The following is a 14,332-nucleotide window of genomic DNA, read 5'->3' on the forward strand; positions in this document are numbered from 1 at the left end:
CGGGACTCTATAGAAAGTGCAGGGGCCAGGAAGGGGGGAACCTCGGCTGCCTGCTGTAAAGGCCTGAGCACCCCAAGGGCTCATTATTACTACAATGATTGGTTTCAATGCTAGCAAGTGGGCGGCGGAAAAGAGGCGCCTGCCTGAGAGCCAGCCGTACTGGGGATGCAGACCCGAAGCGTCTCTCCAAGCTGTTATCAGCTGTGCTATTCGGTCCAGTCCAGGACGTGACCCAAGCACTTGATCACCGTTTGCTGTACAACCGACTTCTGAGGTCAGAGCGCGCCCAGGGTGCATGCGGTCTCCAGTGTGCGCGTGCTCGTTACACCATACTTCTGTTTTGTCTGAAAGTTCCTGCAGAGTTGGTGCACTGTGGTTCTCCCCTCATGCCTTTCCAACACCTGTCCAAGTAGCATGAGCTACCAAGTTCCCAGTTACTTCAGGAACGTTTACATTTTATTCATTTAATAATCCTTTACAGGTGACAAAAGAACGTTGTTGTAAGCGCCCATTATTGCAGCTTGATGCAATTTTACAATAATTAAGTGGATAATGATTTCTTTAACAAAACTTCCCCTTCCAGTAAACGCGTTGTACCCATTATTTGGAAGATGTTACTAAAGGGTCTGTGGATATTTATTTAGTATGGAAAACAAATATGGCAATGGAAGGGTGGAAGTACCTGACTCTTCTATTCCCTGGTTTTGACCTGTCCTTTGCCTTGTGCTCTGTGCTTATCAATGAGATAAAGTAACTAGTGGAGAACATTTTTCTCCTTTACTTACTGGAGCAACTGCACTTGTATCATTTTCCAATATCATTTTCCAAAAAGCTACAACAGTCATGCAAACAGACTGCTTCAAAGTATTTTGGCTCCGAAACAAAATGATGTTTTTATTTCACCTTTTACACTTTACTTCACCAAAGGCATGGACAGTTAAAACACGGTATCAAGTAGGAAAGAATTTCAATGGCAATGGTAGAGGGCACAGTTTTCTTGTGTATTAGCTGTGTGTCTTTTATCCAATTCATAAAGAGTATTAATGATAGACTATTACGTGGTAAGATTTAGATATGGATAATTGAAAATCATGGAGAAAAATAAGACCAGGAAACTTAGAAAGACAGAGGCTATAATCACTCAAATTTTATGTGGACAAAAAAATTTTTTTGCAGTATTTATACAAAAAGAATTACCCCAACGGAAACAATTATACTAAAATGTAAATGAAAAAGTCAGTCTATGTAATAATTGACCAAGAATTAAACTGGCCTAAAAGAATTTGCTCCAAAAAGTAATTTCACAAAGAAAACCTTCAGTATTAATATAATTATTATGGCCCCGGCCGGGTGGCTCAGATGTTTGGAAAGTCTTACACTGAAATGCCCCAGGTTTGATGCCTGGCCGGGACACATACCTAGGTTGTGGCCCCGGCCAGCTCACGTAAGGGGGAACCAATCGATATGTCTCACCCTCCCTCCCGCTCGCCCTCCCCCTTCCTCTTTCTCTAAAATCTCCACAGGTAAGGATTTAAAAAAAATTTTAATATAATTATTACAAAAATATTTGTCTTAAAAACACTGAGTCAAAGATCTCGAAGAAATATTTGTACACCCGTGATCATAGTAGCATTATTCACTGCATGAAAGCCACCCAAGTGTCTGCTGAGGGAAGAGTGAATAATAAGCAAAATGTGGTACAAACGTATAATGAAATATTAGTCATCCTTTAAAAGGAAGGAAATTCTGACATATGGTGCAACACGGATGAAACTTGAGACTCACATTATTCTATTCATGTGAACTTAGAATATAAACATTAAGTGAAATAAGACAAAAACAAAAAAAATGCTGCATAATTTCATTTCCATGAAGTATTTAGAATAGTCTAAATCACAGAGACATACATGAATGGTGGCTGCCAGGGGCTCTGGGGGAGAGGGACACGGGGAGTTACTGTATATGGGAATAGAGTGTCAGTTTCAGAAGATGACAAGTGCCCTGGAGACAGACGATGGTGGCGGTGGCTGTCCCACATTATGAGTGCATTTAACACCACTGAACTGTACTCTTAATGGTTAAGCTGGTAAAACTTGTTATTTTTTACCACAATAAAAAATTGGAATAAGACCCTAAACCAGTGAGAAAAAGATCATTGGGCAAGAGGATATTCATGCAGTATGAAGGTATATCACACACACATACCCACACAGTTTACTTGTTAACTACAAAAGGGAAATGTGATCTTTACAAGAAAGAAATCTGGCAACGGACCACTTTAACCAAAAATGGAACAAACTGACATATGTATACCATCCCCTGTGTGGTATTCCTGCCAAAAATGCTTAGTCTGAATCTAATCATGAAGAAACCATCAGAAAAGTCCAAATTAAGGGAAATTCCGCAAAATGGATCTAGCCTAGACTCTTCAAAAATAAACATTTCATGAATGTCAACAGAAGACTAAAGAGATGTGGCAAATAAATGCAATGCGTGGCCCTCAGTTAGCTCCTGGATCCAAAACAGTTTAAAACGACAGAAGTGGGGAAATCTGAATTGCGTTTCAGACTGCGTATGTACTTGGTAATATTGTGCCAATGTTAGACTTTCTGAGCCCTGAATTTCGGTTACAAAGGAGAACATTCTTGTACTTTGGAGATGCATGCTGAAATATCTATTAGTAAATATGATGTCTGCAATCGACTCAATTAGTTTAGAAGAAGAAAACCAGATAAAGCAAGTGAGGCAAAATGCTGGCAACCAGTAACTCTAGGTGAAGACTATCTTGAAAGCATCTTGCACTATCCTTGCAACTCCTCTGTAAGTTTGAAATTATTTCAAAATCCTCACAATGGGATGATCCCAGGCCACAGGGACTTCTCCCCATCAAAGGATGGCAATGCTCCCCAGTTAGCATTAGTTACACATTGTAAATTATATTGTCATTTATTCTTTCATATACTCAAGAAACATTATTGAACATTTGCCATATTCATGACAATGTGCTAGGCCCTTGAACCACATGCTATGTTTTCTGCTTTTTCTCTCTCTCACAGCCCCTGACACATTTCACAAACGTTTACTGCAGTGTTTGGATGACATTGTACTGGCCTGTACTGCCATATTCCAAATACAGACGGCACCTTTTAAACCACTGAAGCCAAGAATAATATAATCCCAGGACTTGCCTAACATGATAGGATATTTTATTGGTAATGGTAGTTTCTTTGTATTAGTCTTAAAAAGCAGGACTTGCCTAACATGATAGGATATTTTATTGGTAATGGTAGTTTCTTTGTATTAGTCTTAAAAAGCAGCTATTTCATCGTTCTGATATGTCAAGTTTGCAGGTTTGATCCCTGGTCAGGGCACATACAAGAAGCAACCAATGAATGCTAAGTAAGTGGGACAACAAATTGATATTTTTCTCTCTCTTCCTCTCTCTATTTAAAAATCAACATTTTTAAAAAAGCAGTTGTCCGTACGAGAAAGTTTTCAGGACTGAGTTCAATGGGATTATGTGTAGGGGACCCTTAGTCCTAGTCACTGGAAGTTTCCATGGTAACAATACTACTATTATTGGGCCATGAATGCCTGTCATCAGAGCATCAAGGACATGTGCTGTTTCCGAAGTTCCCTTGAATATCATTTACCTAACAGACATCTGCACAACCACAAATAACTTTATTCACATGTTAGACAGTGTTTGAGTAGACTGAGTTAAGGACACTTAATACAATCAATTTCTTGAACTCAGAAAAGAGTTTTAAAAAAAACTATAGTCAAGCTCTCAGTATTTTACTTTACAGAATTTTGCATGTAGCCCATGTCTTTCTGCACAAAGGTAAAATGCTATTTGCATTTGCTTCAATCCCTGTTCTTTTGCTATTTCAACATGATTTTTTACCCCCAGTCATCTCATTGTTAGTCAAAGGTTACATGTCTTTCACTCTCAGCCTTTTCTGAGCTTCATTTTCTCTCTTTATGTTCTTGAATATAGCTGTGAGGTGTAGGGTATTCCTTCCCAAGGTCCACAACAATTACCTCCCTAGAAAATGTTACTCCTTTTAAAGGTCTTTTGTTGTTATCAGCAACTGAAGGGCTTCTGCTGACAGGTATGGGTGGTTTTTGCAAATCATCCTGCAAGAGAATGGGACAAACAGTGTAAGTGATCAATGTACGAATACAACAAACCCTGCTTTTAAAAATATAGGTTATATGTACATAGAAACAGAATAGTATTTGTGATATAGAAAAGCAGTGACAATCCATTGTTTTCATGTGTCTATGGTTATAAAAGCATACTCTGACATAGTCAAATAGCATTTGGTAACATGTTATTCTCTGTATGGCAGTCAAACCCAAGAGTTGCCTGGACCGCCATTCTGTGTCCAACTGGGCACGGGCCTTGTGTTGGGAGGGCACGTGAGTTGTTCTTATTAGAGAGCCCCAAACATGGTGCACAAGAAAGCCCTGGTAATGTTTATGTGCTGTTGTAGAAGGAGCCTAGAATGTGAGAAGGGACACAAGGTCTGGTCCTGAGCTCAGCCATCGTGGAGGAATGACCTTCAAAAATTTATGTCATTTTCTCATTGTTGGATCCCTAGAAGATCTCCAAGGCTTCCTTCAGCTCTAAGATTCTAGGATTCTGAGAAAAGCAGCAAAATGAAGAGAATTATTAAGAAAAACACAAATGTAGGAATGAAAAATGAGTAAGTAGGCTTAGCATATGTAAATGGTTTGATAACATGAACCGATAAAGCCAAGAACAATGGTTTAAATGACTGTGGACATTGCACTCCTTCCAGGCACAAACCTAAATACAGCCAAGACCACCGCTTTCATGCCTAGCCAAGTAATTCACCTCCTTTTCAATCAAATTCTATACCGCCCCTTGAGTGGTGAAAAACCCATCACCTCTTGCTGATTTTCTTTAGTATTAGGATCTTGCTTCTCTTCTATTTTGCTCTCCACTTTGAGCTCCTTGTCCTCTTTGTCTTCTAAGAACGAAGCCACTGTTTCTTTACTCCGTCTCTGGACAAGAATGCCAGGCCTCATGACCTGCCTTATGAGAGTCCTAAAAAAAAATCAATCAGCAGGGATTTTTAAATTCACGCATATTAGCCCCCATTATCACACACACAAAAAAGGTTTTCTACAGCATCCTATGATAGACTTACTTTTCTTGGTCTCCTGAATTGTTTTTCTCCACATTAGCAGTTAAACAGTCTTCACAAGGACCTTTCTCTGTCTTGTCATCTTCTTTGCTTTGGGAACTGAAACTGAATAAGCAAAAATTTACATTTAAGGAGAAAATTAGCAACTCTAAAACCCTGGATGGAGAAAGTAGATAGCTACAGCATTATTATTTGCTCTATTTTGTTTTATATTATTTCTAGATACATTTGCTAGTGTGACTTGAAACCTGATCCCAATTTATCATCATGGATTTATACCATCTATATAAAAACATCATCAGTAAAAGTAGGATGCAAATGAAGCAAATCAGTAGGATGATGATGAAAGTAACTGCTGTGGTTTCAAAGCTCATAGGCTTAGGAGGCAGACTCATTCACTCTCGCAATTGCCGTTTGTCCAAATGTTCTTTTCCAGCTCAGTTTGAATATAGATTTCTTGTTCTTTCAGTTTTCTAGAAACAGAAGAATAAAAGCCTGTTTTCATTGTTGTTCATTTGACCAGCTTTGTAAAAGATGCTCTGCTTGTTTCGGTGGAGATGACTCACACAGGCTAATTTTTCTCCATAAATGCGGTGGGGGGCTGAGGTGGCTGGAGGGGAGACTGAGCTGAGACACTTGCGGTCACTCAGCTCACCTCCCCTCATCCCAAAAACTATCAGAATCCAAAGGAGAGAGGAACTGGAGCATCTGGAGCTGAGCCCAGCTCCCCATTCTTCTCTCTTCAGTGACATCACAGAGTCACGGAACCATGGTATTAGAGGGACTAGTGCCAGCATGACCCCGCCCATCACCTGGAATCAGGAAATCTGTGAAACACTCCTCTGGGCTGCTGTCTGTGTGTTCCACTGGCGGGGGTGGGGGGTGGGGGGGATAGGGGTGTGGTGTGGAGGTCACTTAGCATCATCTTGGCCACTTGGACAAAGATTTTCTCCCTATTCTCAAAACACCACCCTTCCTTTCTTAACCTGAGCCTGCTTACCGTACTTTTTTTTCCACTGATCATAAACAATCAGTCCACTTCTTTCTTATAAAACCCCTCTCTATTGCCCTGATGGTGTTCTCTTTAGGCCTAATAGCCCACATCCATCTAATCCCACACCAGTGGACTTGCTTCCTGGACACACAAGACCACTGGCAGCTCTGGGGTCATGACTGAGGGAGCGGGAGCACAACAAGATGTTCGGAGGAAAGATGACCCCGGACCCATCCTAACTTCCAGTGAGAGCATGCTGCCCATGACAAGGAGAGGGAGGGCAGAGCTCGGGTTATCTGAGAAGAAAAAGAGGCTACAAAGGAGGAAGGCAGCTGCTGCCAATCATATCTGTAACAGCCAGAGGTGAGCTGTGGGGATCTCTGGGCCGCAGGGACACTGGCTGCCTTCCAGGAAGGCAGGGACTGTGACTGCCTTATCTTGGGGCACTCCATCAAGACAGGGCCCGAAAATTCCACAAATGTTGAGTAAATGTGTGTGTGTGTGCGCGCATGTGCGCGCGTGTCCACAAGTAGTTTGCTGGAGGGCTCAGGCCAAGGGCGATTTTGCAGAATACGTGAACTTTTGAGACACTCATGGCAGTCAGTAGAACTCCTGGATGAAGCCTCCTCCAGCCAACACTCCCAGATGAAGACTCAGAGACACTGCTGTCAGCCTGAGACTTTATGAGCCCAAATCTTGGAGGCCTGGCTGGGTAGCTCTTTCGGTTAGAGTGTTGTCCCAATATGCCCAGGTTGTGGGTTTGATCCTTGGTCAGGGCACATACAAGAATCAACCAACAAATAACCCAAATGAGTGCATAAATTAAGTGGAACAATAAATCAATGTCTCTCTCCCTCTCTCTTTCTTTCTCTCATCGATAAATTTAAAAAAAAAAAAATTTAAATGTCCAAATCCTCTCATGTCTCAGATCTTTCTGGGAGATGCGGGGTATTTCATACCTATCTATGGGTGATTACACAGGTTTAGACATATGTAAAAACCCATGAAATTGTGTACTTAATACACTTCATGCCCTCTACTGTGTGGATACTATACATAAATAAAAAAGAAAAAAAGGCCCCTGTCCCTGTACCTGAATTTGAGTGTGGGAGGCGCAGAGTAGTGCTGGCCTAGAGGGCACTGCCACTAGTTGGTCCTGCCTTCCAGAACGTTCTCCATGCATCCTCTGAGGCCAGAGACCTTTAGCAAGGACACAGCTGTAACGAGTAAGAGCTGGGTAAGACCTTACCCTCTGGTAAGGCTTTCTTCACTGAATGTGGTTTGGGAATCAATATCTGAAATTTATATATATAGTTAACATAATACAAAATATTACAGTGGAAGGTTATCCAGCTTAGGTCTCTAAATCACACATTAAATGAACGAGACTGCAACTTCATGATGCCACGGGATTTTAACCCAAGCTGGTCTCAGGGGCCTAACCCTGTGCTTTGCTCTCAGAAGGATTATACTGAGAAATTGTTTGTGATAGGACATTTCTAACAATAGTACAGAAACAGAAAACATTCTGAGAGTACCATGAACAACTGCATGCTAACAAATTGGATAACCTAGCTGAATGAAAAAAATATTCCTAGAAAGATAAAACTAACCGAGGTTGAATCATGAAGAAATAGAAAATCTGAGAGAATTATACTAAAAAGACTTAATCAATAGTCAGAAGATCTCCCAACAACAGCAAAGACAAAAAAGTCCTGGACCAAGTGTTCTCACTGGGGAATTCTATCAAACATTTAAAGAACTAATACCAATCTTTCTCATATGCTTCCAAAAAATTGCAAAAAGTGGAATACTTCCTAACTCATTCTATGAGGCCAGCATTGCCCTGATAACAAAGCCAAAGACAATAAAACAAAGAAAAGTAAAGACCAATATCCCTTATTAATATTGAGGCCAAAATCCTCCACAAAGTACTAGCAAACTGAACTTGGCGGCATATTAAAAGATAATGTGGTCATGACCAAGTGGTATTTATTCCCAGAATATGAGGGTGGTTTAACATACAAAAATCAATGTAATATACTGCATTAACAGAATAAAGGGAAAAAATACATTACTATCTCAATTGATTCAGCAAAGGCATTTGACAAAATTTAACATCACTTCATAATAAAAACATTCAACAAAGTAGCAATAGAAAGAAACTACCCCAACATAATAAAGGCCACATATAGAAACCCTACAGCTAATATCATACTCAATGTTGAGAAAATACTTGCAAATCATATGTATAATAACAGATTGTTATCCAGAATATAAAGAACCCCTACAATTTGATGACGACAACAACAGACCCAGTTCAAAAATGGGCAAAGAACTTGAATAGACATTTCTCTATTATGGAATTTATAGAGACATGTCTCTATAAATAGACATTATGTATCTCTAAGAAGATACATAAATGGCCAAAGACCATATAAAATGATGCTCAATATCATTAACAATTAAGAAACAAATAAAATCCACAATGAGATACCACTTTATATCCATTAAGAAGGCTATCATTAAAAAAAAACTAAACAAAAATGACAAGTGTTGGTAAGAATGTGGAGAAATTGGGGCCCTTGTGTATTACTGATGAGAATGTAAAATGGTGCAATTGCTGTAGAAAACAGTATGACAGTTCCTCAAAAAATGAAACATAGAATTACAAATCATTCAGCAATTCCACTTTGGGCCATATAAGTGAAAGCAGGGACCTGGACAGACATTGTACACCCAGGTTCATAGCAGTATTATTCACAATAGCCAAAAGGTGGACACAACCCAATTGCCCACCAATAGGTGAATGGACAACCAAAATGTGGTATATACATACAAAGGAATGCTATTCAGATTTAAAAAAGAACAAAATTCAGCCCTCACTGGTGTGGCTCAGTTGATGGAGAGTTGTGCTGTACACCAACAGGTTGTGGGTTCGATTCCCTGTCAGGGCACATACCTAGGTTGCGGGTTAGATCCCTGGTTGGGGCACATATAGGAGTCAACCAGTCAGTATTTCTCTTTCTCCCGTTTTCTCTTTCTAAGAGCAATGAAAACAATGTCCTCAGATGAATATTGAAAAAAAGAAAAGAATAAAATTCTGATACATGTTACATATAGATGAACCTTAAAGGCATTATGCCAGGTTAAGTAAGGCAGACACAAAAGGATACATGTTGTATGATTCCACTTATATCAGATATCTGAAACAGCCATATTCATAGGTGCAGAAAGTGGAATTGAGGTTACCGGGTGCAGGGGGGAAGGGGAGATGGTGAGTTATTATTTAATGGATAGAGTTGCAGCTTGGGAGAATGGAGACGTTATGGAGATGAATAGTGGGGATGGTCGCACAGCAATGTGAATATACTTAAGGACACTAAAGTGTACACTTAGAAATGGTCAGTTTTGTGTTGTATATGTTTTATCACAATTCAAAAAATATTTGTGAAACAGAAGAAAGGGAACCCATCTATAAAGTGGCCTGGTACGTGGCAGGCACTGGAAAAATAAAACCAGCACAAAGAGATCTTGTTTCAGTCTCCATCCATCAGCTTATTTTGTTTCCCCACTGAGAATGCCCTAGCCCCGCCCTCAGTCCTTTACCTGTCTCCACCTCTAAGTCCTCCAAGGCTTGGTCTGGGGCTGCTCTTCCATGAGGCCATCACCATCCACTGGGCTTCCTTTCTTCCTCACTCTTGCTAAGCTGCAACTGCAGTTCAGTGACACCCCATATCACCTACCGCATCCCAAGCCCCTGCCCTGCCCAGCTCCAGCTGCAGGCATGCTGGGAAGTGGTAGAGAGCTTCACATCCTTTGTCATTTCCCTCCTCCCACCTCTTTTATTCTTTGACATCAGGCTCCCAGGGTCCTGCAAATTTCATTCTCTCCTGTTATCAAAGCCTGCTTTTTCTAACCTGCTTCTTCACCCCAACACTTCCTTATAGAAATTTAAAGTGTTTCCACTTTCAAGGATATTTGTATTTTAACAAGGGCTTAAGCGAAAGCAAGACAGTCGGGGTAGAATTTCAGGTATCAGCCAGACGATAGGGAGCTCCCGTTGGAGCCAGGAGGGCTTTTCTGGCTCTCCTGGCATCTGCCGCATTGAGGTCAGATCTGGACTCCTCCTTGGGGGAGCAGTTCTGCCCCGCCTCCCCCTCCTGCCTTCAGGCTTCTTTGGGGTAGTGGCCAGAAGATGGGCACTCCTGGTGACAGCATCTGCAGCATCTTGTGCTCCAAGCAGGTCCAGGGTGCATATGAATCCCCACCCACCTCCCTAAGGCCTGAATATACATAATCTGATGAGATCCTTTCACAAAAGCATGATCTGCGAACTACAGGATAAAGATGAGGGCATTCAGAGGATTCACAAATCACAGCTGCCTCAATTTGAGAACCAGGGTGAGCACAGGACTCAGTTTTGGCCCATCAGAGGAGTCCACAGTCAACATGTGATCTGAATCATCTCAGTTAGCCTCAGTGTCAAGACATTTGCAGAAACTTCCAGCACAGAGGAGAGCAGGGCTGAAGTGTAGACTGGAAGCTGAACTTTGCCGCTGTGTGAGCCAATGCCTCTCCTTTTTGCCTTAAGCTGGTCTGAGTGAGGTTTGTGTCTCTTGCAATCTAAGATTCCTGATGAACACATTTGTAACCAGCACCATACTGCCTCCCTTTCTGAGCCTTTGATTCCTACATCAGGATTCCTGCATTCCTCACATGAGAGCCATTGAGTCTGTTCACTATCTTGTTTGACATTACATAGGTTTGCTCTAGCCTCCAACCACAAGTGACATGAAATGAGTGCCTCTTCTCTTTTATCAAGTAAGTGCAGTCTTTTTCCCTACCACAGCCAGTGGGGCTGCTTGGAGGTCTCATTTTAGATTTTAGAGGGCTGCCTGGGAGTTACTGAGGCTCATTAACATCAAGCTATGATATTTAACAGAGCACTTGTATTGAAATAGGTTTTTTTTTCTTGTACATTAATGGCCAAAATCTGTCAGTTTTTGTTAGAGGAAAAAAGGAAAAATGATGTTAAATGCCAAGATAAATGCCTAATATTTCAATACATACAGTTTCCACACAAGAGAAAGGTTGTTCTGTTGAAAAGTCTTCATTATTTATGATTCACTGTTAACCTTTTCACGCAGAAGCCATTTAAAACCTCAGAAAGTCATTAGAGCTTGATAAGGTTTTTGGCGATCCATTCATCACCCAACTGTTTTTCATGGAACTAGTGACACTGAGCTATACAATAGGAAACACAGCCCTTGGTGGGGGGGGGGGGGTGACCCCAAGACAGCACTCCCCTCAGTAAGAAAACAGGCACCAGCCCTGACTGGTGTGACTCAGTTGGTTGGGCGTCATCCAGCAAAATAAGGGGTTGCGGGTTTGACTCCCAGTCAGGGCACATGCCTGGGTTTTGACCCTGTCCTGGTGTTTCTATCACTCTCTTTCTCCCTCCTCTCTCTCTAAAAATAAATTCAAAAATCTTTTTTAAAAAAGAAAGAAAACAGGCACCCATCCCCAAATGCCACATCTGGGGACACATAATTTAAAACACAGATGTCAATGGGACAAGATATTTGGAAAGCAGCAAATGCTGAAGGGGCCTGGGGGATAAGGGACAGGAAATCAGATATGGGATTTTATTGTGCAGACCAACAGAAACTGATAATGGAATCATGCACCATATGTTTCCTAGTGCCGACTGGGAGAAGAAAGCCTTTTGCTAGCCAAGATCAAGTCTGCTCTCTCTACACCAATCCCCAAATGCTACCGCTCAACCCCAAATGACTGGGCTGCTATAACAGAAATATCACAGACTGGGTGACTTACAAACAACAAATACATATGTCTCACAGATCTGGAGGTTGGGAAGTCAGAGATCATACCACTGGCGGATTTGCAGTTTCTAAAGTTGTCTACACCTGGGTATGGGCACTTTGACCAAGACAAGTTTTGCCTGGAGAGAGTCTTTTATCACGAAGAATGAAAAGATTTTGTAGTCAATATGGTTTTAATCCAGCCAATTCTGTTTTTTATCAAGGACAAATGGGACAAATTCAGTCAGTATTTTCAGAGCATCCAAAACCAGATGGGATGAGACACAGGATATTTCCTATTAACATATTCATAATTATTTGACATTTGATTATACTGCCTTTCTTTAGATTATTTGAGCTTTCAACGTTTAAAACTTTTAGTCAACATTCAAAGCAAAAAAGTCAGTTTTCCCAATAATCGTTCCATATGTCATATTTCATGATTGTCAGGAAAAAGAGGAAAAGGCTGGAAAACAAACAATAGATGCTTGTGTGATAGATCCATTTGGAAATAGGATTCTACTAGATAATAAATTTTTTAAATAAAGATATATTCAGAAAGTTCAAAAATTTTAAATATAGAAAAGTTATTTCTCATCACAAGAAAAAATATTTGTAGCTATCTGTAGTAATGGATGTTAACTAGACTTATTGTGGTGATCATTTTGCAATATACTCAAATAGCTAACCATTATGTTTTGCACTTGAAACTAATATGTTATATGTCAAGTATGCCTCAATTTAGAAAAAGCTTATACGGCAAAGACATCTCTCACACTGTCCTGACCCACTAGGATCCACTCCCTAGGAAACCATTATTATTAGTTTCTTGTGTTTTTTATTTAAGATATCTATTTATTTATTTTTAGAGAGAGAGGAAGGAAGTGGATAGAGAGAGAAACATCAATCGTCTGCCATATGCACCCCAATTGGGAATTGAACCTGCAACCTAGGTATGTGCCCTGACTGAGGATCAAACTCCCAACATTTTGGTGTATGGGACAATGCTCCAACCAACTGAGCCACCCGGTCAGAGGTCTTGTATTTTCTAACTTCTAAAATGTCTTTATGATGTAAGCAACAGATATGTATTCTTACTTTGCCTTTTAAAAACTTTTTGTTGAAACATAACTTACATATAGTAAATTCTAGTGACAAAAACCTTTTTAATACATCCTCAAAAAACCCTAATACTCCCTCCTATCAGTGTCCCATGAAGAACCACTATTCTGACCTCTCTCACTATAAATTAATTTTGCCTATTCTTGATTTCCATATAAATGGAATCATACCGTAGGCACTTGTTTGTGTATGGCTTCTTTCACCCAACATTACATCCGTAAGGTTCATCCATGTTATTATGTATGGCAATACCTTGTTTTTTTCTTTGATATGTATTATTCCATTACATGATTATACCTCAATTTATTTATGAATTCTACTGCTGATAAACATTTGATCTACTTCCAGTTTCTGGCTATTAAAAGTAGTGCTGTTATAAACATTTCAATATGTATCTTTTGGCGGACATCGCACTCATTTCTGTTGGCTGTGCAGAATGGCTCACAGGGTCCTAGGCAGGCCCAGAAGGTGCCCCAGGGCAGGTTTCCAAAGGGCTTTGCCAGTTCGCACTCCCACCAGCTCTGTGTCAGTCCCAGGCGCTCTGCGGCCACACAGGCCCTTTGGCACTGTCTGTCCTTTTAAACCATATGAAACAAACCTCTTTATTCACGTGGGGAGGGTGCAAGGGAGCCAACTCAGTATTTAAACCACTCCGTAGAGGAGGAAAATTTTAAGCATTTGTTTTCTTATATGATTTCTATCTAAGGATAACCAAATGATGAGAAATTTATTTTTAGAAAAAAGTTTCAGATAAGAAACAGAGGAAAACTATATCAGAATTTGAATATTATCACTTTGCAGCATGTAGATGTGCATTTGTTATCGTAGAGCCATTAACTCTACCTGGACTATTGCAAGAGCTGCCTAACTGGTCTCCTTACCTCTGAGTATGTTCTTCATTCAATTCGTCATTGCCCAACCTATCAAAGTTATCTTGGTCAAATACAATTCTGGTAATGCCATTCTTGGCCTAACCTCTTCATCAGCTCCCCATCACCTACCAAATAAGCTATAAGCTGTCTGATTCTACTCCCACCTCCTTTCTCTGGCCTCATCTCCCATCACGCTGCTTAGAACTGGCTCCAACTGCGGTACTGCCCTCTTGCTGCACCCCTCTCCGCACCCTTGCCGGCCCAGGCTGACCTTCTAATCATCCTTCATGGCTCATCTTACATTCTCCAAGAAGACTTCTCTGCGACCCACCCACCCTTCAG

General features: G+C 40.7%; 1 protein-coding gene across 1 annotated transcript; it reads right to left on the reverse strand.

The window, feature by feature from the left end:
- Window positions 1-3,969: 3,969 nt before the first annotated feature.
- CUNH2orf74 (chromosome unknown C2orf74 homolog) lies at window positions 3,970-5,551 on the reverse strand. The gene is made up of 4 exons (XM_054575370.1): window positions 5,457-5,551; window positions 5,181-5,276; window positions 4,918-5,077; window positions 3,970-4,140 (listed from the first exon to the last, which is right to left on the reverse strand). Exons 1-4 carry the CDS (start codon window positions 5,549-5,551, stop codon window positions 3,970-3,972), a joined length of 522 nt encoding a protein of 173 aa, XP_054431345.1.
- Window positions 5,552-14,332: the final 8,781 nt, after the last annotated feature.

The sequence above is a fragment of the Pteronotus mesoamericanus genome, unplaced genomic scaffold (genome assembly GCF_021234165.1).
Source record: "Pteronotus mesoamericanus isolate MK-2021 breed Mesoamerican mustached bat unplaced genomic scaffold, CSHL_Meso_final contig_291, whole genome shotgun sequence".
In the NCBI taxonomy this organism is placed as follows: domain Eukaryota; kingdom Metazoa; phylum Chordata; class Mammalia; order Chiroptera; family Mormoopidae; genus Pteronotus; species Pteronotus mesoamericanus.

Bases quoted from the DNA above. Each gene is read 5' to 3' on its own strand.
- CUNH2orf74 (XM_054575370.1), bottom strand. From the start codon at position 5,551: ATGAGCTTTGAAACCACAGCAGTTACTTTCATCATCATCCTACTGATT. The intron at 5,277-5,456 runs GTATAAATCCAT...ATTCAGTTTCAG, and splicing joins ATGATGTTTTTATATAGATG to TTCCCAAAGCAAAGAAGATG. The intron at 4,141-4,917 runs GTGATGGGTTTT...ATTCTCTTGCAG, and splicing joins CTAAAGAAAATCAGCAAGAG to GATGATTTGCAAAAACCACC.